Genomic DNA, 26,961 nt, shown 5'->3' with positions numbered 1-26,961 from the left:
ATAGTTTAATTTTTCTTGCACTAAAGAAGTTTTATATACTATTTTTTCGCCAGCTAAACGTAGTAATAATTGTTACTACATTACTCAAAAACGCTATTTTAAGGGAAACAATGGAATCTCAAAAATGATAAAAACACAAACGAATAAAAAAATCTGTTGTGTTGAAATTTTCTATATCTAATAAATCTTATAAATAAACTTCTAATAAGTATTCGTTACTATATCAGTAGTTAGGGTATGTACAGAAATAATACATTTCTAAAGGCTCAAAAAATATTTCATGAAATAAAGCATCGATAGATATACCCATATACGTAACTATGGGAGGCGTTATGGAAAATCGTTTCCGATCCGATTCAGAAACAACGACTTTACATATTTTTCGAGGCACAAGAGTATTATACTGCTATCTCTGTAACTTCAGGCTGAATGCAAAAAAAAACTTTTGCTAAAAGAAAAATATTTTCGTCGCGCGACCCGTTTTTGAACATCGGGACATCATCTGCTACATAACTTATTAGATTAAAGAGCCTGTCAAATAAATTAACTAACATATAAATCAAACGTACTTCCCAATTTGTCAGGGATATAATAAGCCCGTAAATATTTTCCACGTTTAATATTGAGATGCTTGAATGTAAATGAACCATCTGATGATAAGTTACATTGCCAATGCGATGCCAATTTGAATTTGGCTTCTTATACACCTCGTGGCATTTATTTATATATTAATATTTAAGCCTCTGTATGAACCCTCTATATGTAAAAAACGTAAACAAAAAACAATTCTTCTTTAAAATTAAGATTTGAAACACTTAACAACGTGGGTGTAGTTTAAATCTGTGACAATATATATGGAAATTTCACGGGCAAACATAATATATATTAATAGTGTAAGCCGCTTCTTTTCCGAGTGATTTGGGACAAAAATCATAGCTGTACATAAAAATCGAGGATACAGGTATCCTAACAATTTAATAAATTGTTATCAAGATTTTAGTTAAAGTTACGATTTAATATAGCCGAAGAAATATCACAGTGGCGTACAATTGGAGAGGCGTATGTCCAGCAGTGGATGAATAAGGGCTGATGATGATGATTTAATAAAGAATTAAAACTAAGGCAAAAGTTTACTGGCTGTTAGTAGTACTGCTGTATGAGAAAAATATAAAAATTTAAACTAAATTGTTTTCGGTAAACTCGAATCTAACTGAACTAATGATATTAAAGACAAAAAAACATTTTCATGGTTTTGATGCCACATGAAAAGAAATAAAAAACGAAAACAAAATCTGTCATATGTTTCAAAATTCCTAAAAATGTTTTTATTAGAGACACATAGAGAAAAGAGAGAATTTAAACTCAAATTAGAATTAAAATTCGCGTTATTTCACTATTTGATACTAAACCTATACTGTAAATTATAATATTGAATTTAAAAGATCTGTCTATTTTTCTCGAGGATTGATGACAATATTAACGTTGTTATAGATTTAAAAGAATATTTAATGAGCCTTTGATACAACATATCTTAAAAAGTCCGAAGTCTGAAACGATAGTTGATATTCCAAATTTAAAGTTGAAAAGTTGCTGATTATGAATATAAAACTCACCAACGACGTGTATGTATGCGGAGCGGACTTGTGTGTGAAACGAAGGAGCGTCTGCAGAGACTTCGCAGCGGTACCTCCCAGCTAATGTTCGTGTCGCGTCCCTTAGCACAACTTGTTGGGATGTCGACCTCGATACCTGAAAACATGTAAACGATGTAACATTTGATTATATCTTAGTGAATAAAAATGAATATTTGTAATTTTACTGTCTATGCATTAAAACCGTTAAACCAATTGTGATATAACAGTAAGTCAGCTAATCGGTGGAAATACACAAAGGTATAAATCTTTTTTTTTTTTTCAATCTAAACGATTTATTTAGAACCTTTACTTAGTGGTAGGACTTTATGCAAGGTCACTTGGGTAGGTACCTATATGGTAGGACTCATCAGATATTCTACCGCTAAACAACAGTACGCAGTATTGTTGTATTTCGGTTTGAAGAGTGAATGAGCTAGTATAACTACAGGCACAAGGGAAGGACATCATAGTTCCCAAGGTTGATGGCGCATTGACGATGTAAGGAATAGTTAATATTTCTTACAGCGTCATTGTCTATGGGTGATGGTGACCACTAACCATCATGTGGCCCATATGCTCGTCCGCCAACTTATTCCATAAAAAAAACCTTATTTATCTATAGCAGTTAAGGATACCGTGTCTCTGATAAACATAAAAGGTAACATGGTAGCATATTATAATTGTATTATATATCCACTTAAGACTATTTGGTTGGTTTGACACAATCGTGTTTCGAGTTGGCTCATCATATCAAAGGTAAGATAAAACTATGACTACCACGTGTCTATAAGGCGACATATTCCAAGGTCCTGGGTTTAAAACCTATATCGGGCTGGTAAAAAGTGAACCTTAGAGGCCGGAAGTGTCAACACTCCTGTGTTGGAAAGCACATAAAAGCCTGGACTCTTGGACTCCTTCCGGTCGTGTCAGATTTGCTGTTCCATCATAATTTAATAAGTAAGATACGAAACATTACCATTAGAATTTTAAATAATGCATAATTAATATTGTATCTGCCGATATACGTTATACAACTAGTAAATTCATTTAGTGCACGCCGACTCATCTGTTTTGTGCTACTCGATATATTATTCAAATGAATTTCATTTTCATTAATGGCAACATCGCAATATCGCATTCAAAATTATTCACCATGTTCGATATTGAAAATTTTAATACAATATTATATTAAGCTGTTTCAGAATTTTCGTTTTTTTTTTTTTTAACAGTTATATTTATTATCAGTGCCGCCTAAAGCGATTATTATCCAATATTAAAATATATTTACGGATTATTTTTCGCTGTGCGTTCTATTTTTAAATATCACAAGATATATTTTACACCATTATAACGTGATTTTTTTATAAAATACAACCTTTTTTTAATTTTGCTTTTTTTCCTTATTAATATGATACCTCTGTATGTATCTGGCTTACTCACCATTTAAACCTACCCAGGCGGGTACCTGGGTAGGTACCCAGACGGGCAACATTTTACAATGTCCACTGATGCCCTGTGTAATAATGTAAGAGGCCTTGTCTTTAAAAGAGAGGAACATTTGAGTAAGATGTACGTTTATTTCCTGTATTGTCCATCGTATTGTACGTCATTTCAATAGGAACTCTTAATATAAATATGTTAATAATCAGCTGTCACTCTCTATACTCTGTAATCCTGTGGCAATCAAATGTTAAGCCAAAATTTTCCAGTCTAGTTCGATCCAAAAAACTTTCGCTTTTAAGATTCTATTTTGCTGACGGTACTATACTTCAAAGACATTTTCGTTGAAGTGGTATAATTGTTTCCACTACTGTCAACAACTCGTAATTAATCTCCTTTTTCCCTAGCTTCATTGGCCAGTATTAACCCGCGCCCCACTTTTTTATTGATCAGCTATTGGAAAATAAAATTCCTTTCTTGTTTACCAAGCCGCATTCTAATTTCCAACGACATCGCCCCGATTATTCCCGTCATCTTAAGTGTTCCCTGTTTTTATAAAGATATTTTTAGACTCTCTAACTTAAGGGTGAATATCGATATGATATATTCTGAATTCCTATTTTTATACCCTTGTTTTTATCCTAACGGAGTAATTTTAGGAATATAATATTATGAAAGGAAAAAAGTTAAAGGTATCAGTTTAACTAGATTACACAGAATACGGCTATATTTAAAATTTGAGTTATATTTATTAAATATTTTTTATTCGATTTGATTCCTAAACGTTTCTAAAAAATCGAACGTGAACAATGTTATTTATTACAAATTCGATTTTCAAATCGATAGAAATAAAACATCGAATTCGATATTAATTCGAATGCAAACTTTTTCCAAACAAAATAAACAGTACAATACTGAACTGATGGCTGGTGATTTGGCACCGAACCCCAACCAGTCAATGTTTTACTCATTCTGACTATCAACTATGTCGTTCGCGCTTAGGTATATTTGGAAATAGATTCACTGGCAAAGAGAAATGGTCTCGGTTCGTTCGAGGAATAAGAAAAGCGAAAGGTATTTTTCTATTTTCGGGTAATATTCTTTCATTTGTTACTTTTAGTGTGCTTACACGAATCGTCGCCATCGAATTGTAATCCTCGATGTGAAAGTATTAACTTTTTTTGTTCTACGTAGTAGATTTACTTTGAAAACAAAAGAGTGCCAGTGATATATTAAATGTGTTCGTTATTTATTGATATTTAGTAGATTTAGTGATATTTCAAATTGGTGATGATGATGATGATGTTGCTTCTGCAAATTTCCCACTGCTGGGCTAAGGACTCTTCTGCCTTTTGAGGAGAAGGAATGGAACGTGTTCCACCCCACTGCCACTATACGGATTGATGGATACACGTGTTCTAAATTATATATTATATTTTTTTTAAATATCTTTACTTATTTTAACAAAAATTTAAAATAAACTGTAATAAGGTTTTATACATATAATTTAATGCTGTGTATTAAAAGCCAACAATACAGATTATTAATTAATTTCGTGTGAATAATCTATATTAAACTATTTTCAGTGCAAACATAAAATATCTATAATGTAATTACATTTTAAATCTGTTTACATTTATGTATTTACTTTAAAATTTGACATTAATTTACGTCATTCTAAGGCGACCAATAATAACTCTTTGAATCCAAACGTTCAATAATGTTTAGCAATAAGATTGACAAACCATTCACGTCAATATTTTCATGAGAGAAACATGTCTGACGATTTTGATACGCGACTCCGTACTACACGCGACTGAGCTGATCACAGCCGCTCGAAACAATCCATCAATCAATCAACAACTCACGTTCATCCACTGCTGGACATAGGCCTCTCCAATTGCACGCCACTGAGATCGTTCTTGGGCTACTCGCATCCAGCTCCTGCCAGCCGTCTTGCGTAAATCGTCACTCCGTGCCCGAGGACATTACGTTTGCCGAAACGCGGTTTCCACTATAGAACACGTTTTCCCCAACGGTTATCGGTTCTGGCTGTTTTTCGCTCAAAACAGTGAACTGAAGAAATATTGCGCAATACTAATAAAATTTAAGCTCACTCAAACTTCTATTTAATAATTGCGCAATTATTCAATATTATTGATACACTGCTAATAATATTGTACAATATTATTGTAGATGTATGGGACATTATGGGTGTATAACTGATGGGTATATAACTTATATAGCTTTAGGAAGAAAACTCAGTTATATCACATAATGAAAATGCACGTAAATCCATTTAAAACGCTTGCCAAGCCACTGTAAAACGTCTTATCTATCCACGTCTAACCCTTTATTTCTATTTGCATCAAAGATCCTTGTGCTATTTCTTATTATAGCATTTATAAAAATAAATAAGAAATATTTTTTTTACAATATTTCTTTGTTTTTGATTTCAATAAGGTCTTAACATTACATATTCTTAGATAATAATATTACCTTATAGTTTTTTATGAAAAACTTACGATATTCTATTATCTGATATTTTCCTGTTTTATGCAAGGAATAATAAAAATGGTCTATATTTTTTATCTGTTTACCTTCAAGATGATACATATCTTCTTGAAAAATTCTAAACATTTCAAATAAATTAAACATACAAAAAATCCTGCAGTTTCTTAATTTATTTCATAACGAAATATATACATACTAGTACATATAATTATATTTCTTATTGCATTGAATGACTTCATTTTCATAACATGCGTAATAGAAAGAGGCATGTTTTTTTATTTCAAATGAAAATTAAAATATTTATTATTGAATATTTTAAGTAATATTAACTTACGATAAATATATTTCATTTTCACATTTGATTCCGTGCTTGTATTTAAATTAAACCTGTTATGTATGTAATATATACTTTGGAGTTCGTTTTTCAAGTTTATTATTTATTCCCTTCCATTTTTTATATTGTTTTATGATAAAATTTGATTCATGCTGAATAAAGTAACAAACCGTAAATTTCCCACTGCTGGGCTAAGGCCTCCTCTACCATTAAGGAAAGGGTTTGAAATATATTCCACCACGCTGTTCCAATGCGGATTGGTGGAATGCACATGCGGCAGAATTTCAATGAAATTAGACACATGCAATTTCCTAATAAGGTTTTCCTTCACCGCCGAGCACGACATGAATTATAAACACAAATTAAGCACATATATATAGTGGTGCTTGCCTGGGTTTGAACCCGAAAACATCGGTTAAGATGCGCGTGTTCTAACCACTGAGCCATCTCAGCTCGTGCTGAATATGAGACGAATATACACAAATTTAACACTGATAGTATAGATGGATCACCACCGCACATAGAAATTAACGATTTAAGAAATATTAAATATTCCTTACATTACCAATGTACCACCAACCTTGGGCACCAACACTAACATTTCCCCGAGTTTGATCCTGCAGAATTCAGTAAAACAAGCATTTGACCCGCGATACCACCACGATCTAATTAACCAATCATTGTCAATTATTAAAAGCTAAAGTGATACATAACCCTATCAACATACGAAACACAACAACAATCATTACGTATTTATCACGAAGGGTCGCATGCAGAATTTAATATTAATCTATTCAAACATCCCTTTTAAAAGATAAAACGAGAGACATTAAGACCATATTTAGGAAAGGACATCTCATTTTATGTGAGCTTGTAATCTAAACTAATTGCCGGTCAGGTAGACTCGTCTTGGTTCAATTAGAGATCTGATGTTCTATTACGTCACAACGGTACAGGGAATGCATTTAAGAGGTACTCTTTTCCACGTTTATGTTCGCCTGGTACATAATTTCGTAGCTCATGTGTTATGACTATTTTCCTTATTTTTTAAATTTATATAAGAACTTAAAACAACTTTAACTTTTTTTAATTTTAAGAACAATAAGTGCATATATATCTTTATATACTACTTAAATTTTTCATTCTATCGATATATAGGATGAGTTTATTTTTGTTAAAAAATAGACGTTTTGAAAAACTTAAATCATTGGAACACGATTTGCAAAATAATTACTATAAGTTTACTTATACTTTAAGTCGTAATTATTATGTATTCATACTAGATGTCTTAGAGCTCAAAAATGAAAGCAAAGTAATTAAGCCCTTTAATTAATAACAGGCAAAATAAAACACTCTTCTTCGGGCATAGCATTCGCCCGTATTGTACCTAACTAAGGATTACGTTGCCTCACCTGTAGTGATATAATTTGTAACAATGGGTAAGAATCAAGGATTTTAACTCGACGGCAAGAGAACGCTCGAAATCAAATCTTCAATTATTATATTACTGTTAAATCCTCAGTTAATGAAGCCTTACTTTAATGTAGTGCTCAAAATGAGTCTAAGATTGTTTAATAATGATGCTTTTGTGAGACAATTAAGAATAAACTCACGCTGACCACTATATGTCTCTCCCGCTGTTGAATTGCTATACATAAGTATTATTAATTGTTATATATATGTAAGTGACAGTTATTCCTCAGAAATGTGCACACCTTCACCTATAAGAACGAGAGGAATTCTCATTGTAATCTTTTCTCATAATGAAGAGGTTCGTGTGGATTTAATCTTCGGCCAAAATCTACGTGTTCCAACAAGACCTTCTCAACATAAGTTTGAATATTAATACTAATAATTAATATTAATTATTATTCGAAGCAACTTTATAATGACGGTAATATTATTAAAACGAAAGTCATCACTTGTTGTCGTTATTCGATGGTTGCATCCACGTAATTAATGCGATTGTCTACTGGCTCCTATAAATCAAATTAATCGTTCAAACAACGTTGGTAAAAAATAATTACTATATAAAATAAATTGCCACTAAAAACCAGTGTATTCAATCATCAATCATTTCGAACAGTTGAAACATGAGTGCTTAAGGTAGGCACACACTCGCAAAACCAATATATTAAGGCGTACACACACTAATCGGTGACTCGCTGCATTGTATGTTATGAATAGGATCATCAAGATTATTAAATAGGTTAATGAGGCCTTCATTATTCTTAATTATGTGCCTGTCGTCTCATGAATAGTGTGTATGTGTTTTTCATTCAACTGTAATGAGTATGTACTCTTTATAAAATTGCTTTTGATTTATAAACTCTGAATACATTTTCTTATGAATGTGGATTCACAACGTCGTATTTACACGTTATATTGTTTTTAAAGGGAACTTTATAATATCAGCGTTGACTAGTAGAAGACAGCGTCTGCATTCGCCTATTTTTAAATTTCAAAGCAATATCACTACATAATATAAAACAAGGTCGTTTTGTCTGTCCCTATATCCCTACGTTTGCTTTAATTATATAGTGATTTGAGAAGAAGGTTTTATATATTATACATGGACAATTTAGTAAAGAAACACTGATAATTTTAAAAGTTTCTACTGTAATGTCAGATAATTACACCCGCGCGAAGCCAAAGCGGGTCGCTACTCCTTCTACCATACCAAAATACTTTTATAAATGAATTGCTCACTATTTAAAGAAAAATAAATTTTGAATTAAATTATAGTTACAAAACTTTATCTTCTTTTATATTTTAAAAATAACTTTCTAGTAATGACTTCCTATCAGTAATAAAATGAACAACCAATTTATCAATTAAATTAGCTAGGTAACAACAGGCTCTTGCCTAATTTAGCCAAAACGGAGCTGAAACGTGATTTTGATGATCTCTATTCTCCAGAGTATGGTAAAACTTAAACTGTTAAACATTCCAAAATCAAATTTCGTCATCAATAGTTCTACGAGCACTATTCCCTTTGTGAAATAAGGTTTGAATGTAAAAAAAGGAATTTATCGCCCCCTAAAGCTGTCACCCGGGGCATATACACCTGTTTAGTTTCATTGATCCCGTGTAATACTCCTGCGTAGATTTGGCACAAGAAAAATAGGTCGCCCCGATATATTTACTATTCCGAAAGATGCGACACCATTACGTGCAAGTAGTGTTCACGATGATAAGAACCGATTAGACTATCTACGTTAATGGTTCCTTCCTAGAATATAATTAAAAGTTTCGTATTAACATTTACAAAAGTGTAGCAAAAACGAAAAACCGACTTCAAACAAAATACTTTTTAAGACAAATTAATGTGCACTAATAAGTAATAAAAATAATTGCGTATTCAACATATTTTTTAGAGTCCTCGTAAGTAAAAGGAAACGAAAAATATTGGACTACTTAAAAGTCGATTTACGATAATATGACGTAGTTATAGTTATGTTTCGAGCCAGTGTCAACCAAGAAAACCCTACAGTATATCTATCAAAAAAACAATACGAAAATACTATAACAATGCAAATTTAATACTTTAAATATCGTTTTAATATGGATACCATCATCAGAACTGGACTAAATTAAAATGGGACCACACGGAAAGCACTTCCTTTTAAACAAAAAAAAAAATACCAATCACTGGGTCCACTCAGTGGAAAGTTATGAGATAACAAACATAAAAAACAAAAAAATACAGACGAATTGATAACCTCCTCCTTTTTGAAAACAATAGACTATCGATAACTCTAACAACTTAATATAAACTACTTCTAGAATAAATTAAATATATATATATATATATATATATATATATATATATATATATATATACTAGTAATCGTCCCCGGCTTCGTTCACATTATAGGATGTTAGTTGTCTTAATTATGTCAGGCAAAAATAGCCTATGTTCCTTCTTGGAGTTCAAGTTTGCTTCACACCAAACTTTCATCGAAATCGGTTCATCACTTTGATCGTGAAAGAGCGACACTTATAACATCAATATACATTTTATATATACAGATGATCACAACAAGCTCTGCAGTATATACCGAACCGAGCTCCGTCCCTAGTATTATTTATATCTAAGATTAATACTGATTGTAATCCGCGTTGTGTTTATTAAGAGCGGGCAAAGTGATACCATACAAGCATATAATATAATCATTCACTCAATCTTCCATTTACCTATTAAAATTTGGAGTTCCATATCACTGCACTCAATAACAATCCACTGACGGTGAAGCTGTCACGAATCCAAACTGCAGTCCCAACGACTGCGCTTCAAGTGTTAAATAATAATTATTATCCGTGAACGTCGAGAGGGAAATTTAATGTAGGGGTGATATAATTTCTAAATTACATTTTATACTTCGTTATCTAAACGTATAGCGAAGGGAAAACTCTGTACGTCTTTTCAAGAATATTGCTCGAACGAAGGAGCGTGATATTTGGTATATTCAGAGTTTATATTATGGAGGATGCAGTGAGCTAAAATTTATACTTAACTATTTCACTCGTGTTTTAGAAGTTGCTTATCAGGTGTTATGCATAATTGTCACTCGTGTTTTAGAAGTTGCTTATCAGGTGTTATGCATAATTTTTAACCTTTATTGCGATTCTTAACAGGGTTACTTCATATTCATATTGCGTCAAACTCAATTTAGATGTTTGTTTTAAAATGAATACAAATTATATAATGTATTACAAATATTTATAAAAAATCAAACCAACTTCAAAATTAGAGACGGCTACTGAACTAAAAATAAAATAATATATTTATGAAAATAGTAGGCCGATCTTTATGAGACTTATAGCTATAACTTTAAGCCATCAATCATCTTTATATTATTTATATATATAGCCTCGCTCTACAAAAAACTTTATAATGATGTACATGATAGACAACGCTTGGAACTCGGCAGCGATACTGCTTTACGAGTGTGCGTGTACATATAGGCTAGCTACTAGGCATTATACCGACGCATTCTTTTCTTTTATTTAGATATAAAAATAATCAAAGAGTCTATGGTGTAACTGTCGAGCAGAGTAAATATATACAGCAAATATTTTTAAAATATTGTCATAATATAAAATATTTTAATTAATTCTTCATTTAAGTTTCAATATTTAATAAAACATGATTTAAAAAATAACGAGAAAAATATTAAATGCTCAATGCTTTTATGGTATGACAAAATAATATTGTTCAATTATTGTAGGTAATAGACAAAAGAACCTCAGGTAAAATATATCAACCGCTATTTTCAATACATCATTATTATTATTTATAGTAATTGCATTTAGACAACCATCAACGATATGGTTCGATGAGTACACTGAAGCTACAATTTCATATTAGCGTGTGTAGTTATTTGTATAAGGTTCCAATAATCTATTAAAAAAAACGACTATCAAATACCAAAACTCTTATATTATTATAATAAGAATGTGTTCTAAATTTATAATTAAAGTTATAGTCTCACCACAGATGCAATGCAATAAACATTTTAAAAACAGTGTTCCATTTTTAAAATTATTTGGAAGGATTATTTCTACAAATATTGTCAGAAGCAAAACAGATTATAAAACAAATATCGATAAAGACAGTTTCCATATCTGAATTTGTTTATTCATATCGGCCATTCGAGTTGGTCGACGATAAGTGGCCACTAGAGAGGAAGTAACCGTGGCCAAATTGCGGACGTTGAACATTATTCAATATAGTCTGGTGTCAAGTGTTCGTCGATGGTTGAGGTATCAGATAATGTGTCGCGTATATCTATTTTAACTTCGAACATTAAATTTTAGAGGATATTGATATATTTACCAACAAAAGTTCAACGAACTTTTATGATAAAATTTATAATTTTATTATTACTTTTTTAAGTAAAAAAATGGAAATGGAAAAATCACAGACACGCCTATAACTAAACTAATAAGGAATAGTATATATATATATATATATATATATTTATTGATTTTTTAGTTGTTTTCTCCACGGCTTGAGTGAAACTTATTGATAACTTGTTTTAAAGTTATTTTAATACTCTTGTATGTATTTATTGTATTATATTGTACAATGTATAAGCTTCAGGATAGATATAAATAGTTGCTACGTCACAGAGTATTTAGTATCAATAAAAAACGATTTTTCGACAAAAGTGTCGCTTACGATAATTTGGCGGTAATGGCTCGATATGTCTTAATAATAATATTATATGAAAAAATTCTAAATATTTGAACTAATTATGTCGTTAGTTTTGCTTTATCTGAGAACAATTTAATAAAACATTATATTAAAAATTTTGGTTCCTCAATAACTATATGTCTAATAAATTTAATAAACAATTACATTATGTTCTGAATAGTCATTATGGTAATTATAATGCAAAAGTTAATTTGTTTGTTTGTTATGCTTTAACTTCTTAATTACACAATCGATCATTATGACATTTTGTATACACCTCGACAGGGGTACAGTGACATAGGAACCGGAAGTTAATTTTATTAAAATGAGATATCCATAACATTGTATAATTATTTTATCATAGAAAATTTAATGTATTGTATAATTTCGGTTCGAAGAACTTTAATAATTAGTTCTATATTAATAAAGGCAGGTGCAGGTGCAAAATAATCATCGCTAATTGTATCGGTTACAAGCAAGGAACGATTTTGCTACATAATGAGCTGGTGCAAGTTTAAAGTACGTTTTATTATAGTTATATATAGTTGCTGCCAAGGATAGAGAAAGATGTAATTCCTTGGAGGAGGCTTTTACACGTAGGGGTTTACACAACAATACAATACGAAATTCTCAATAATTAAATCAGATTGTTATTTTTTTATATTTAGTTAATCTGTATGTTATGTATTTTGTTGATTTTTTGAATTAAATAAAGCTGTAATAATATCGTCTATACACGTAATATAATTGAAGTGTCTGTTTCTAATATTAAATCAACCGCTTGTACACAGGAAATCGACGTAATAAGGTGTAACTTAGGCTACGTTTATTTTTTTTTATATATAAAGTCACGCTGCTATCCAAATGCTATCCAGTACCGCCCGTAGCCCTCGCGCATGTCACTCTTCTGCTGTCACGTCGGATGCCTCCCACCAACAAAAATATAATATCACAAAGCATAATGCAGAATTAGTAAGTAACAATAAAAAGTGCGCCCCGAACAAGTTTTGTTTTTTGGTAAATTCAAATGCGCGCGAAATCGTGTTCATACCTAAGTAAATATATTTTTAGGGTGCACATTAATTAATGCCACCGTATTAAAAAGCCTTTATGTTTTACATACCAACATACAATACAAAAATAATACTCAATCTATATGGGTGTATTCGCAGATTTATTTCTGCGGTGGCGTTAATTCGTAAGTATTAATTTAAGTAACTCAATTGATCACGTCTTATATAATTTTTGTTTTCAAAATATAGCGTTTAATCGCGAGTGATCAATAATAGTGACGTCATACCCAAAACAGAGATTATGTTTGTGAAAATTGCCATTGTAAATAATAGTGAGAATGTCGCTAGTATATAACGCATATTAAATACCATAATATGGTGGTTACAGTAACTATCTACTAATGACAAATGTGTGTAGCCCTTGGGGATATTTGTCGTGTAATCTGTGCCAAGGATACAAAACCCTCTGAACCACAATATGGAAACATTTTCATTTCAACGTTTTAATCGATTTCAAGCAAATATATGTACGAGAGCTTAGCACTGCGTATACACACCGCAAAATTTTAATTAGGAGATTAACCAGAGCGTCAGACCGAAGAAGGAGATGAAACATACCTACTTATGTTATTATATTTCGAATTATAAACATAATTGTTGATATTTACAAGTTGTTTTAGAAAAACAGATAAACTATAGAATCATTTTGTGCTCCAGCTTGAAAAGGGAGCCAGTGTATTATTGTGATTAATATTGATATTGGCTACGATACTTCCCAAGGTTGGTATCACATTGGTAATATCATTGGTAATTGTTTAATAATGCATGCAGTGCCAATCAATACGAGAATTGGCGACCTTGGCTATCCATTATTAATAATAATAAAATGATGTTTGAGAGGCTCAGACAGTCTAACCAATAAAAACAAATAAAGAAAATAAATTCACCTCAACCCATGATGACCACTATAGTCACCAGCATAAAAAACAACATCTAATTTCAGTATACACAGGGTTCCCATCAATATAGGCCATCAGAAGTTAGAGGCGTTTTTGTATCGAAATCGGGCGGTGCTAATAAACAGACAATAACTCTGCAATGAAGGTGCTCTGATCGTTTCCATCGGAATCCAAACGACGTGGGATTCGAATCGAATGAGATTGTTTTGTGTCCTTTTATTAATATGTTATCGTTGTTGTTTATATATAAGTAAATATAAAGTTTGTATATAGAACTCTCGTCAATCTACGACGGAAATAAAATGATCATTAAAAAAATATAAATTGTCTATGCCTAGATGTTATTGTCTTTGATTAGTATCTAAATAGTACTTATAATTAAGTTTTTGAGGTTTTTGCCTTTGAATGGTTATAATACATTTAATTTTAAAGGATTCGAGATTCGATTTTTTATGATTAGGGAAGCGAATTATTAATATATACCAATCAACTTCACTGAAACGTTGTTTTACTTCTTATGAGTCTAAAAATATCATTTTATAGAACATCATTTAAATTAAGATTCCTTTAATTACTCAACTGAATTGTAAACATTATTTAAGTGTAATTTTCATACCTACTTTTGCACGAGTATAATACTGGTGGGATTAAAAACAAAAATTTTGTCTATTTTCGCAAGTTAATAAACTGGTACAGATACTTCCAAGGCTCCAGCTGAATTAGTTGACTTAAATTGGCTTAAAAGATAAGTCATCTTTAAATATGTACTTTGGTAATAGTTACTGGTAATACTTTTGTTTGTTACTGCATGTCGCCAAAATTTTACGCCTGTTATATGTAGGCCATATCTTTGTCATATGTATTTTCATTTCACTGTGTGGTGTACAATAAAAGAATAAACTAAACTAAACTATTTAACAACGTGTGCAAAGAAAATGTTATGTAAAATCATATTCAATTGATTGTACAGAAAGACTGTTTTTTGTTGATGATTATATAACATTGAATGTTAATACATAAGACAGTCTCAAACTATTTAGGGTCGGCACAAAGTGTATTTTCCTTACATTATTTTCTAATATTTAGTATTTGATAGTTTACCCATCTATCTGACATATCTTCTCAAACACCCCATCACGTCTTCGTAGACCGTTGTCTTCTCCTCCAACCCTCTATGTCTTTATACCCATACCACTACCTCTATACATGATTTAAGCCTCGAAATTTAAACGATAATTCTGGCTCAAAATAGTTTGAATACGCATTTGAAGCTTATAAGCCGAGTTAATATGTAATGTCATTAAAATAATTTTATTAAACTAGTACAATATGTTACAAGACTAAATATCTAAGCCTTTTAGAAATCAACAAGTATGTATTACATAGAATTAAAGCAACACTTCGTAAGATAAATATTAGTGGAGGCCCACAGACCCGAGATTATCTTACACCATTACGGAATTAAACTAAATGGAAAGTTTTCATCCCTAACAATGGAACCCTAAAAATAGCTACCATTACATTACGCTTATCCACTTATAAGGGTAGCAAGATTGTTTTTATAAATTATTGTGTTTAAGTTGACATTAAGTATCTTTAACAGATATACTGTTTATAAAATATAAAAAGTATTGATATTTTTAAAAGCATTTATTCCTATATAACAAATCATAAGACGATGACGTCATCCTGATTGATTTCACCCCCGATGGTTAATCAAAAGAGACCGGCTGACTACGCATGAGATAAGTGCAGAAGTATGGGCACAAACACAGATATATTATCTATTGACTCACTCTAATCAAAATCAAAATCAAAATAAACTTTATTCAAGTAGGCTTTTATAAGCACTTTTGAATCGTCATTTTACAATTAAGTGAAGTTACCACCGGTTCGGAAAGTAGGTTCTACCGAGAAGAACCGGCAAGAAACTCAGTAGTTACTCTTTTTTTAACATTTAAAAAATACAACGTCATGTTAATTAAATACAATTATTTCAATTAATGTATCCTGTTTGGAAGTAAACAGGTATTAACTCCACGCTTTTTTATCATCTATAAAATCTTGTATCGAATAATATGCTTTTTCTACCAATGTATTTTTTACAAACGATTTGAATTTACTAAACGGCAAAGTTAAAAATTTCTCCGGAATTTTATTATAGAAACGGATACCTTGCCCCAAGAAGGATTTATTGACTTTGCGGAGTCGGAAACTTGGCGTTATAAGCTTATCCTTACTCCTAGTGCACATACAATAATGATAATATAATTATCCGATTGGACGGCGAATTCTAGACGCGACCAGTGGCTTTACATGTTTTCTGAGGCGCGGATACATACTCCCAACTCCGATCTGTTTCTAAGTATCTTTTGATAGACAGCAAAATTTTATGAAGCCACAGGGTTTGAACCCAGGACCTCGGAATGTGCGGCCTTTTATCAAATCACTATATGAATAAAGCAGTCATCAAAACATACCATAAGATATCGTAGTATTATTATTTATCGAAAACGAAAAATATTCTGTTAAAACAATTATAAAATAATTAACAACAAAAACTACTTCAGATATTTCCACTAACACAAATTAAGCCTGACAAAAACAGGTAATTCGAAACGAACTACGAATTTTACTTTCGTAACGACTTCTCAACGTATTTTCCACTTCAACGGAACTTTAGAAAATTAATAAGTCGACGTGGTACAATATGATTATAGGATGGCTGGAGTTAAATACTGCTTACCAGACTACGGAGGGTAATTAAATCATAAATCATGTTGGTATGTATAGCCTATTTCGATCGAAGAAGGTAAACAAAACTTAGATTAACATATTCCATGCGATCCAATAGTTGAGCTGTATTATGCAGTACAGAGGGTTCTTGATTAATTCAACTTTATGTATAACACAACACAATTTCTATTAACTACTAAGATATATTTTAATTTCATTTACAAGGTTCAGCTGTCAACTTTGGCATAGACTATTTTTTTATTTTTTTATGATATCTTTCTGAATTATTAACATTTAAGTAGACAGCATTTTTGACATATTAATAAACAATAATTATCCCATCAATAATGAACACAATATCTATTAATAATAATATTATAAAGAGGAAAGATTATTTATCGATAACACCTGAAATGGTTGAACTCTTATAGGTCATAATTATTACATTCAGAAAGCTAATTTATTAAAACGTAACATGGGGTATCCATCCATCCATCCATCCATCCATCAGCCCATTTCCGTCCACTGCTGGACATAGGCCTCTCCAATTGCACGCCACTGAGATCGTTCTTGGGCTACTCGCATCCAGCTCCTGCCAGCCGTCTTGCGTAAGTCGTCACTCCACCGTGCCCGAGGACGTCCTACACTACGTATGCCAAGACGCGGTCTCCACTCTAGAACACGTTTCCCCCAACAGTTATCGGTTCTGCGGCAAATATGGCCAGCCCACTGCCACTTCAGCTTACTAATCCGGTGGGCTATGTCGATGACTTTGGTTCTCTGGCGGATCGCCTCATTTCTGATGCGATCCCACAGAGAAACGCCGAGCATAGCCCTTTCCATAGCACGCTGAGCGACTTTAAACTGGTGGACCAGCCTTGCCGTGAGTGTCCACGTTTCGGCTCCGTATGTCATGACGGGTAGGACGCACTAGTTGAAGACTTTCGTCTTAAGGCACTGTGGGATCGACGATGTAAAGTGTAACATGGGGTATATTATTCAAATCATCACTATGTTAAACTATCCGCTCATTTATATAATCAAATCAACAAAAATATTTTAAAATTTATAAACTAAATGCGTACAACTGTAAAAAAACCGTAAGCACGTGGTTAAGTAAATTAACCTACGAAGAATCAGAAAGACATACACACACACACACACACACACACACACACACACACACACACACACACACACACACACACACACGCACGCACACACACACACACACTCACACACACACTCAAGCACATACCCATTCACGAATGTATAGTATTTAAGTCTAGTAATAGTTTTGTAATACCTTTTTATTTCTTTTTTTTTTCTATGGTTTATTTCAATTCATCACTATCACTGTTATGAAAGAGCGTGAACTCTTGATATTATTATCTTGGTATTATTATACTTACTAGGAGTTCTCAGCACCTTAATGTAAATTGAATATCTATTAAGCGAAATAAACTTATTATTATTATTATTATTCAGTATTAATACCTCATCATATTTTTAACCGACTTCAAAAAAAGGAGGAGGTTCTCAATTCGTCGGGGCCTTTTTTTTTTTTTTTTTTTATTTTTTATCTATGTTACCGAATTACTCGAAGATGGCTGGGCCGATTTTGACAATTCTTTTTTTGTTTGAAAGGGCATGTTTTACAGGTGGTCCCATTGTCAGGAGATCAGGATCTGATGATGGGATCCTGGAGAAATCGAGGGAACTCCTCAAATTTTATAGGCACACCTATAGTGATTTCGGTTTTATTCAAAGTGCCTTGGTTATATGCTCACGAAGTGACAAGTGACATTTGATGAAGTGGAACTGATGATGAAGACCACAACTAGTAATCAGAACCTATTAGTAAGTAACTATTTTACGGGCTTAGTTCTATTTCTTTAAGATAGTCGTCAAGCAATTGATGTTAGTAAACATGCCTATGATGAAGTCTAGCTGATGGTGGACTACCAGGAGAACTCCTCAATGATTAACGGCATTAAAGTGAATGACAAACACTACCAATTGTAATTATAAATAACAAAACAACACTGAAAAGCAGTAAATAAATTTTTATAAATAAAAAAAAACCGCCTTCAAAAATTAACTAAAAAGAAAAAAAAAATCAGTTACATCCATATCCAATTTATGATTTTTTAATCACCTTTTGAAGGCGGTGCCAACAAAGTAAATAAATTCCTATATTGAAATCATTTAATTTGTATCGATAGTAAGGTTTGTCTAATGGTGTCATCTATACAATAAATAGATTTAGTTTTTGTATGTATGTATTATGTACCTATATGCATATATAGCAATGTTGGCATCGACTTTGAGAGGTGATTAAAAAATCGTAAATTGGATATGGATGTAACTGATTATTTTTTTCTTTTTAGTTATTTTTTGAAGGCGGTTTTTTTTTATTTATAAAAATTTTTGCTATTATAAACAAAATTAAACATATGAAAATTCAATACTGTTTGCTATATTTAACATAGAAAATTTTACTTAATAAAATCCCTTTAAATTTGTATACATTGTCAGCAATCCTAGTAAACTATGTATTTAAAATTCATTGAAATAGTCGAGAGCCATGAAGCTGATGCTCAACGCAAGCGTGATTGAGATGTCCAATACAAAAGAACAAAACAATATTCAGGTTATTACTATTACCATCTGTAAGTTAATGAAAAACGATTAAGGAATTAGATTAATTATGAAAGAACTTAATTATATACATGAAGCACTAAAAAATATTATTACAAATAGTAACTTATGTCTACTCAGTGGTAGAGCCTTATCAGCTACTCATCAGATATACTTTACTGCCAAACAACAGTATTAGAATTGTTGTGATTTAAGAAATATAAGTTATTTATGTAAAATAAATTAACAATAAACCGTTTTTGAATCTTCTGTACATATTATACCATCGTTTTGGAAATGATGAAATGAAATCTTACTTACAATTTCATAGTTAAGTAAGAAGTCGCTTATTTGGCCCAATGGTTTGGTTATAAGATATCGAGATCATGGAACCACAACCCGTTCAGGTCATTAAAAAGTAATTGGGTATATCGAAATAATTTCGATCGAAAAATTTTCAATAGCAGCTTGTAGACATGATTACCAATGATAACGCCTGCGTGCCTTTGGAAAATAGGTAAATGCCGTTCGTCCTGCCGAACCTTTCCGGTAGTAACGGATGCCATCCTATCAGGATTATTGTGGAATTGGAATAAACAGTACAATTATATTTGGAACTCTTCCTGGGAAATTAACAGTGAGGCCGAAATCGATTTAGGATATCGTGTATAAAATATGATGTTTTTTTTATGGTATAGGTTGACGGACGAGCATATGGGCCACCTGATGGTAAGTGGTCACCATCACCCATGGACAATGACGCTGTAAGAAATATTCACTATTCCTTAAATCGTCAATGTGCCACTAACCTTGGGAACTTAGATATTATGTCCCGTGTGCCTGTAGTTACACTGGCTCACTCACCCTTCAAACCGGAACACAATAATACAGAGTACTGTTGTTTGGCGGTAGAGTAACTGATGAGTGGGTGGTAATTGGTGGGACCACCAAGAGTAAGTAGATGAAAATAAAAATTCTAGACTTTTATTTCAGGGGTTGTTATCAAGCATTAACAATAGATTGCTAGAACTGATTCTAAAATAAGAATATGTTCCAAAACTTCTCATCAAAGGGAGAGGAGGCCTTAGACCAGCAGTGGGAAATTTACAGGCTGTTATTGTTGTTGAGTCTAAAATAGCTAATATAGACTGTGTATCGAGTTCTACTTAGTAGAGAATGTACATTTCAAATCGAATAAAAAGCCATTGAACTCACACGATGAAATAAATCAAAATATACTTTATCATTCCGTTTGAATCATTTTACGAGATTATATTAAATGTAAATCTACTGGTTCGGAATGAAGATTTTATCGTTTTAAATCTCAGTTGTATTTGATTTAAGGACGTGAAGACGTTTTTCACATTTTGGTTAAACGTTCTACTGAAATTTACAAATTATATTAATTATATTGAGTTTCATTGAAATCATTGTTTTCTCATTATTACCCATACCATACATCATAATCCAATAGCAAGATGAACTGTTATAAGTATTTTTTTCTGCTAGTAATTCTTACCCAAAATATACAATTAGACAATGTGTGAGGATCACATGATCCGACTTGATACAAGAATGAAGATGATGGCAGAGAACTGGAAGTTTCACAAAACTTCGAAAGGGCCTATCTCCAAAACTCAATAACGATTGGCTGATAATGATAATGACAGTAATCGAACCCAAGAATACGCTAAATCCTCCTTATAAAGCTTACAAAGCAATGAGTCGGATATATAACATTATAATTATACAAGATAGAAAGATTGCATCACAAGCAATGTCTTTTAATGTTTTTGTATAATCAGTTATATAAAATGGGAAGATTTTTAGTGTCGGTCGTAAAGAGAATCTTTCTAACAATGGGCCCACAATAAAACATGAAAAGAACGTTAACGACCGATAAAACTGTGTTTACTGTATACGGTTGCCATCAGGCCGAGTTCGGGGTTCAATTTAAATATATTGATATTTCTCTTGTGCGGGAAGAAATTAAATGGGCGTGATGAATAAAATTGTAATAATATATACAATAATATCTTACGAATGGTGGACGTGGTGCTTTTATGATATAGGTAGGTTGATGAGCAACTAGGCTTAATGGTAAGTAAGGCTTAAATGGTGACCACCATTGCCCATTGATATTCACTTCCTATACCATCGCCAATGTGTATATTAACTCACTTAACTTTCAAAGCGGAATACAAAAATACAAATTACTGATTGCTGTATGGCGTCAGAATATCCGATAAATGGATGGTACCTACCCAAAACCTAAAGTATATATTATTGTATTTATATCAACTATTATTATATTTAGAAGTATTTATTTCGACACACACCAATAAAAAAATATTATTAATTAAATAAAAAACTTGATTATATTTGAACTGCGTAGAAGTCGAAGTCATATTGTACGATAAGATTGTATATCGAATTCCTGGAAGCCCATAATTTCGACCCATCAGATTCTAAAGCAGACTTTCAATGGTCTCTTGTGGATGTCAATTATACTTTTCGCACAAATATATTCACCAACCACCAACCAATGTTCGTTGGAATAAAATGTACCAACTCACATATGCTGCCTGCCTGCCTATGGTGCTTGCCTGGGTATGAATACGAAATCATCGGTTAAGATGCACGCGTTCTAACTACTGTTCCATCTCGGAGTATAACAAAACTAAACCCCAATTGCTAGTAGCATGAATCGAGATTTTTTTCTCACCATTTATTTTTTTCTTAAATACATTCTTTCTTTCTTATGTGTTAATAATCTATTATAGTTTTACCAATGTGTATTATGAAATGTATGTTATATCTTGCCACGACTAACGTCCCTATACAGTTTAGTATGAAACATACATATGTTTCGATCACTTTGAAACTAGTTTAACACATGATAAATCACTACTATGTTAATTAGTTGAGTAGGTTTTTGTGGAAAAACAAAAAATAACAAAACTATTGTAATATTCTGTACGTCACGTGAGTACCATTTTTATTTTATAATCCATACTAATATTATAAATATGAAACTATCTCTCTTTGTCTGTTGTTCTTTCTCTATCAAACCACTGAACCCAAAAATTTGATGAAATTTGCAAACTTTAACTCCAAAGAATTTGCGTGCTTTTCTTGCGTAATTGACAATATCATCATCATCATTCCCATAAAACGCAAGTAAATCCGCGGGCGACAACTAGTATACTATATGAGAAACAAACCTAACGATTGAATTGTATCGAAAATATATTAAATTAATAAATTATTTGTTTAAATATAATCTTATCTATATTTATCGAATTATTGCACCAATATTTTTTACAATTAAATTGAAAAGATTTGTAAATAGGGTGAGATAAATATAAAATTAATAAATCTAGTTGATCTAGACACAAACTTATAGGAATGTAAGTCCAAATATAAGTAAAGATAACTTTCTCAGTATTGACTAGAAAAAAGTTAGGACATATTGGGGTCAATAACTTTTTAATTTAATTTCGAACTGTCAGTTAGTACAAAACGACTTTACTAATTGATTGGATCCAATTGATTATTTATACCAATGATCGACCTATCAACTGAAAAAATATTTAGATAATAATTTTATCCACGATCGTACTTATTAACTAAGTTACGGAACCCACAAATACAAGTTGCCCATGTAAAAAATTTACGACGCCATATTTAGTTGTGTCAGTCATAAAAAACCACCTAAAACATGTACGCAAAATTATAAGCCGCAGCCGTAAAACAAGTAATATTTCCTTTCACCGAAAATTCTGAAACGTAACAACATCATATACTTAGGGTAAACCTTTTATTTAGAAAGCATTATCATCTATCATGTCTCTATTCTAAAAGCCTTCACTTATTCTTCTGTTCTGTAATTTGCACGAATACTTTGGTCTTGATCTGAAAGTAATTTAATAAAAAGAAGACAAGAAATATGTGGAATCACATGCTAACATATTGTCAAGGCTTAGAGGAATCTCGGTATAATATGGCTTTTATATTAAAGGATTTCTTACTACAAAACTAAACAACAAGTACAGCCTGTAAATTTTTCACGACTGCGCTAAGATAACTAAGATAGGAGCAAATTCCATCATACTTCTCCAATGCGGAATAGTAAATTTTCATATAGCAAAATTTCACTGTAATTAGTCGGTGCTTACCTGGGTTTGAACACTCAATTTATTTTAAGATGTACTGGATATTAGCTATTCACAAAATAGCACAAAAGCTATAATAGTTTAATTGTTACATAATTAATTAAACATTGTGATTACAACAACGAAGAACAAATAGCTAGAACAATATTTGTGGTGGAGTTTTTGAAAGAGGATTAGTTCCACCGTTGCCAAACTGCTTTACTGATGGCGGAACCTAAGAGCTCTTCTACAGACAAAAGTTACCTTAGTCAGCTCCTACGACACCCTCGTGCGTAATGGGTTATTCTGCACTGCTGGGATCGTATAGAGTATTCACTTTACAATGCCTGAGTATGACTTGTTCTAAGTTAACGAGTGGGTGGATATCATTATCTTATTTCCCAAAATAGCATCTGGTTTTCTAGGAATTTTTCAAGGTGTCTGATTCTACACAAAGTATACGAATATTAAGAAAACATTTTTTTCTTTCGTCAGAACGTACTTAATCCTGATTCAAAACGATATATTATAAACGAGTCATAATAATATACATATTAATGATATTCTTAAACAAAGTCATCAACTACAATGTTATAAAAATCAAGAAAATATGTTTTCTGTTATGCCATATTTAGTTACCTAACGTAGCCGAGGTCAATGACCTTAACTTGTTTACGTATCAGTATTATTGTTTATTGAAATAGAAATGTCGAATATAGATCTACATTCAAAATATATAAATAAACAAAGCTTAAAAATTTCAAAGACAGATACTCTGCAATAATTTGATTATGATATATTATATTAAATATCATAATATTAAGACCAAAAAACACTGACACTAAATAAACATTAGTGTATTACTATAGACTTCTAAAACTAGATTCTTCCACTAGCAAACTTTAAAACACAGCCTTCACATGATAAACCAAGAAGATAAAAAAAATATCTTCTTGATCTATTATATAACATTAATATGTAGTATCAAATTCTAAACCCTACACTTGCACAGATTAGCAAGCTAACCAAAAATCGCAATATTATCTAGTAACTATTTTAAATGATAGTCGTAATATCAATTTTCAAACGTTGTGAAACTGTGTGCCTCAAGGGGATACTCGGACCACTATTATTTATTTTATACATAAAATAACCTTGATGGAATATATATTTTTCAAAAAAGTAACTTAGTAAGATTTCATAATAAACTAAATAAATAGCTTTTTATAACACTGATTAGAAACAAGAGTACATCAAACAGCATAAATATATCACTAAAAGCGTGTTTAATGTTGTATGTTTATTCTAAGCAAATAATTATCAAAGAACACAGAAGTATGAAAATATCTCGAGAGCTCAGCCTATAAAATAAAACCAAGGTCATCTATTTATCTCAAATTTATAAAGTGCTATGAATGTTAAAATAACGATTGAAGTAGAGCTATTTAGAGCAAACTCGAAACACAACAAACAGCGATGGTAACGTCATTACATTAGAAAACAAAGTAGTTTACCACTGTCCGTCTCTATGTATGCTTAGATCTTTAAAATTACACAGCGAATTTTGATTCGATTGAATGAATGAATAAATTAATTCAAAAACAAAGGTTTATATTGATAATAATATAGTAGAGAAAGACAGAAATCTGTGAATATTATAAGACATTCTGCAGTATATTTAGTATCAGCATTGCAACCGTGCGAAGCCCGGGTTGATCGCTAGTCTAAACATAATATAGGATCATTCCCTGAATTCATTTCTAAAAATTTATACAAAGTGTCTCATTACAGAGTAGCATTGCAAGCAAGAAATTATACATAAAAAATCAAGCCAACTCTGAGAAATTACTTGTACAACATGTTAATTTAATTCTCTGTTAATTTATTCTTTAAACAAAAGAGTGCATAAATTGAATTTATATTAGACTTTTGAGTGGGATCCTTTGACATTGCTTGCATTGAGCTAATTTAATATTCTACAAAGTTAAATTATTATATCAATATATAGTATGATGCTCGTTTTAAATAACTGAATATTTATATTCCATGTAATTGATAAATACATGTATGTATATATAGGTACGTTGAAATTCTAATTTGAAATACAAATTTTGACAAATTCCAGATTTTTATTAGTGGGAAAACTGTATTTCTTCTCATCAAAATGTATGTAATCAAAACTTATGAGAACATTGGATTCAATATACTGTATTTAATATTGGGAAGTATGTACGTATATGTATTTACTTAGAGCTATTTTTGTTATTTTATGACGCGTTAAAATAAAATACCTCGGATGTTTTACGTATAAATTTACCTATACCATTCACAAAATAATTTTGTAAAATTTTCCGTGAAACAAACTTTAACAGCAGTTATAGTTTTATAATATAAAAGGCTTTTATAAAACAGCTGAGTTCAGTCAGCTCTCGATCCGTAGTCCTAAAGTATGATGCAAACATATTTACCCTATCTTACAAACTCCATTCTCACTAGCCAGCGCGAGACACTTTAAAACAGTAAAGCGAACTCCTAAGTTGGGAAGGCTGAGATAATAATTTTTCAAATTGTATTATAACGCCAAGTATCCACTTTCTAGATTCCAGATATTTTTAATGAAGGACCCAGTTCTTGTCGAATTTTCATAAAAACTTTTCAAAGCTGGTAAGAGAAAATTTATGGGAAGCGCGATGGGAACTTTTTCAAGTTGGATTACGTAACTAGGAATTATGGAGATGGCAGATTTTCTTGTTAAGGTTTAACGTGAGTGAGATCACCATTTATTCGCCTATTAAAACTTGTATTTTTACTTAAACCGAAAATAATACATTACATACTACAATAAAGTTGTACCATGTTTTATTAGACTACTTTTTAGTAAGTAAATTTTTAAGTTTTTGTTCACATATATCATAAAATTTTAAATATACGTGGATAATATAAATTAATAATGGGATAAGGAATGGTTAAATGAACGTTAATTTATATAATAATAAAACAATACTCGGAATACAAAAACAAAGTTTCGTTCGCTAATATAAATTCTGCGAATTATTTATATATTCACTAAATATATGAGCTACATTTCATCCTGGCTTACTTCACGTTACTTCCAAACTATTACAAAATTCATTTATTTATTAAAAAATACATTTAAACTATAAATAAAAAGTGTATTATTCAAAATAAATTGTTATTAATCACAATGGTAATACAACAACAACAACAACAGCCTGTAAATTTCCACTGCTGGGCTAAAGGCCTCCTCTCCTTTTGAGGAGAAGGTTTTGGAACATATTCCACCGCGCTGTTTCAATGCGGGTTAGTGGAATACCACT

The 26,961-nt window shown here is 31.4% G+C and overlaps 1 protein-coding gene across 1 annotated transcript in view; it reads right to left on the bottom strand.

Moving 5' to 3' along the window:
• Positions 1–26,961, bottom strand: part of LOC124530178 — a 312,427-nt gene that overhangs the window by 140,824 nt on the left and 144,642 nt on the right. Inside the window, exon 4 of the mRNA XM_047104184.1 lies at positions 1,614–1,749. Within this exon, the coding sequence (XP_046960140.1) occupies positions 1,614–1,749 (136 nt within the window). The remainder of the gene's footprint in view (positions 1–1,613; positions 1,750–26,961) is intronic.

The sequence above is a fragment of the Vanessa cardui genome, chromosome 6, assembly GCF_905220365.1.
Source record: "Vanessa cardui chromosome 6, ilVanCard2.1, whole genome shotgun sequence".
In the NCBI taxonomy this organism is placed as follows: Eukaryota; Metazoa; Arthropoda; class Insecta; order Lepidoptera; family Nymphalidae; genus Vanessa; species Vanessa cardui.
Note: the sequence above shows the minus strand (reverse complement) of the source record. Positions and strands in the feature narration are given on the sequence as shown.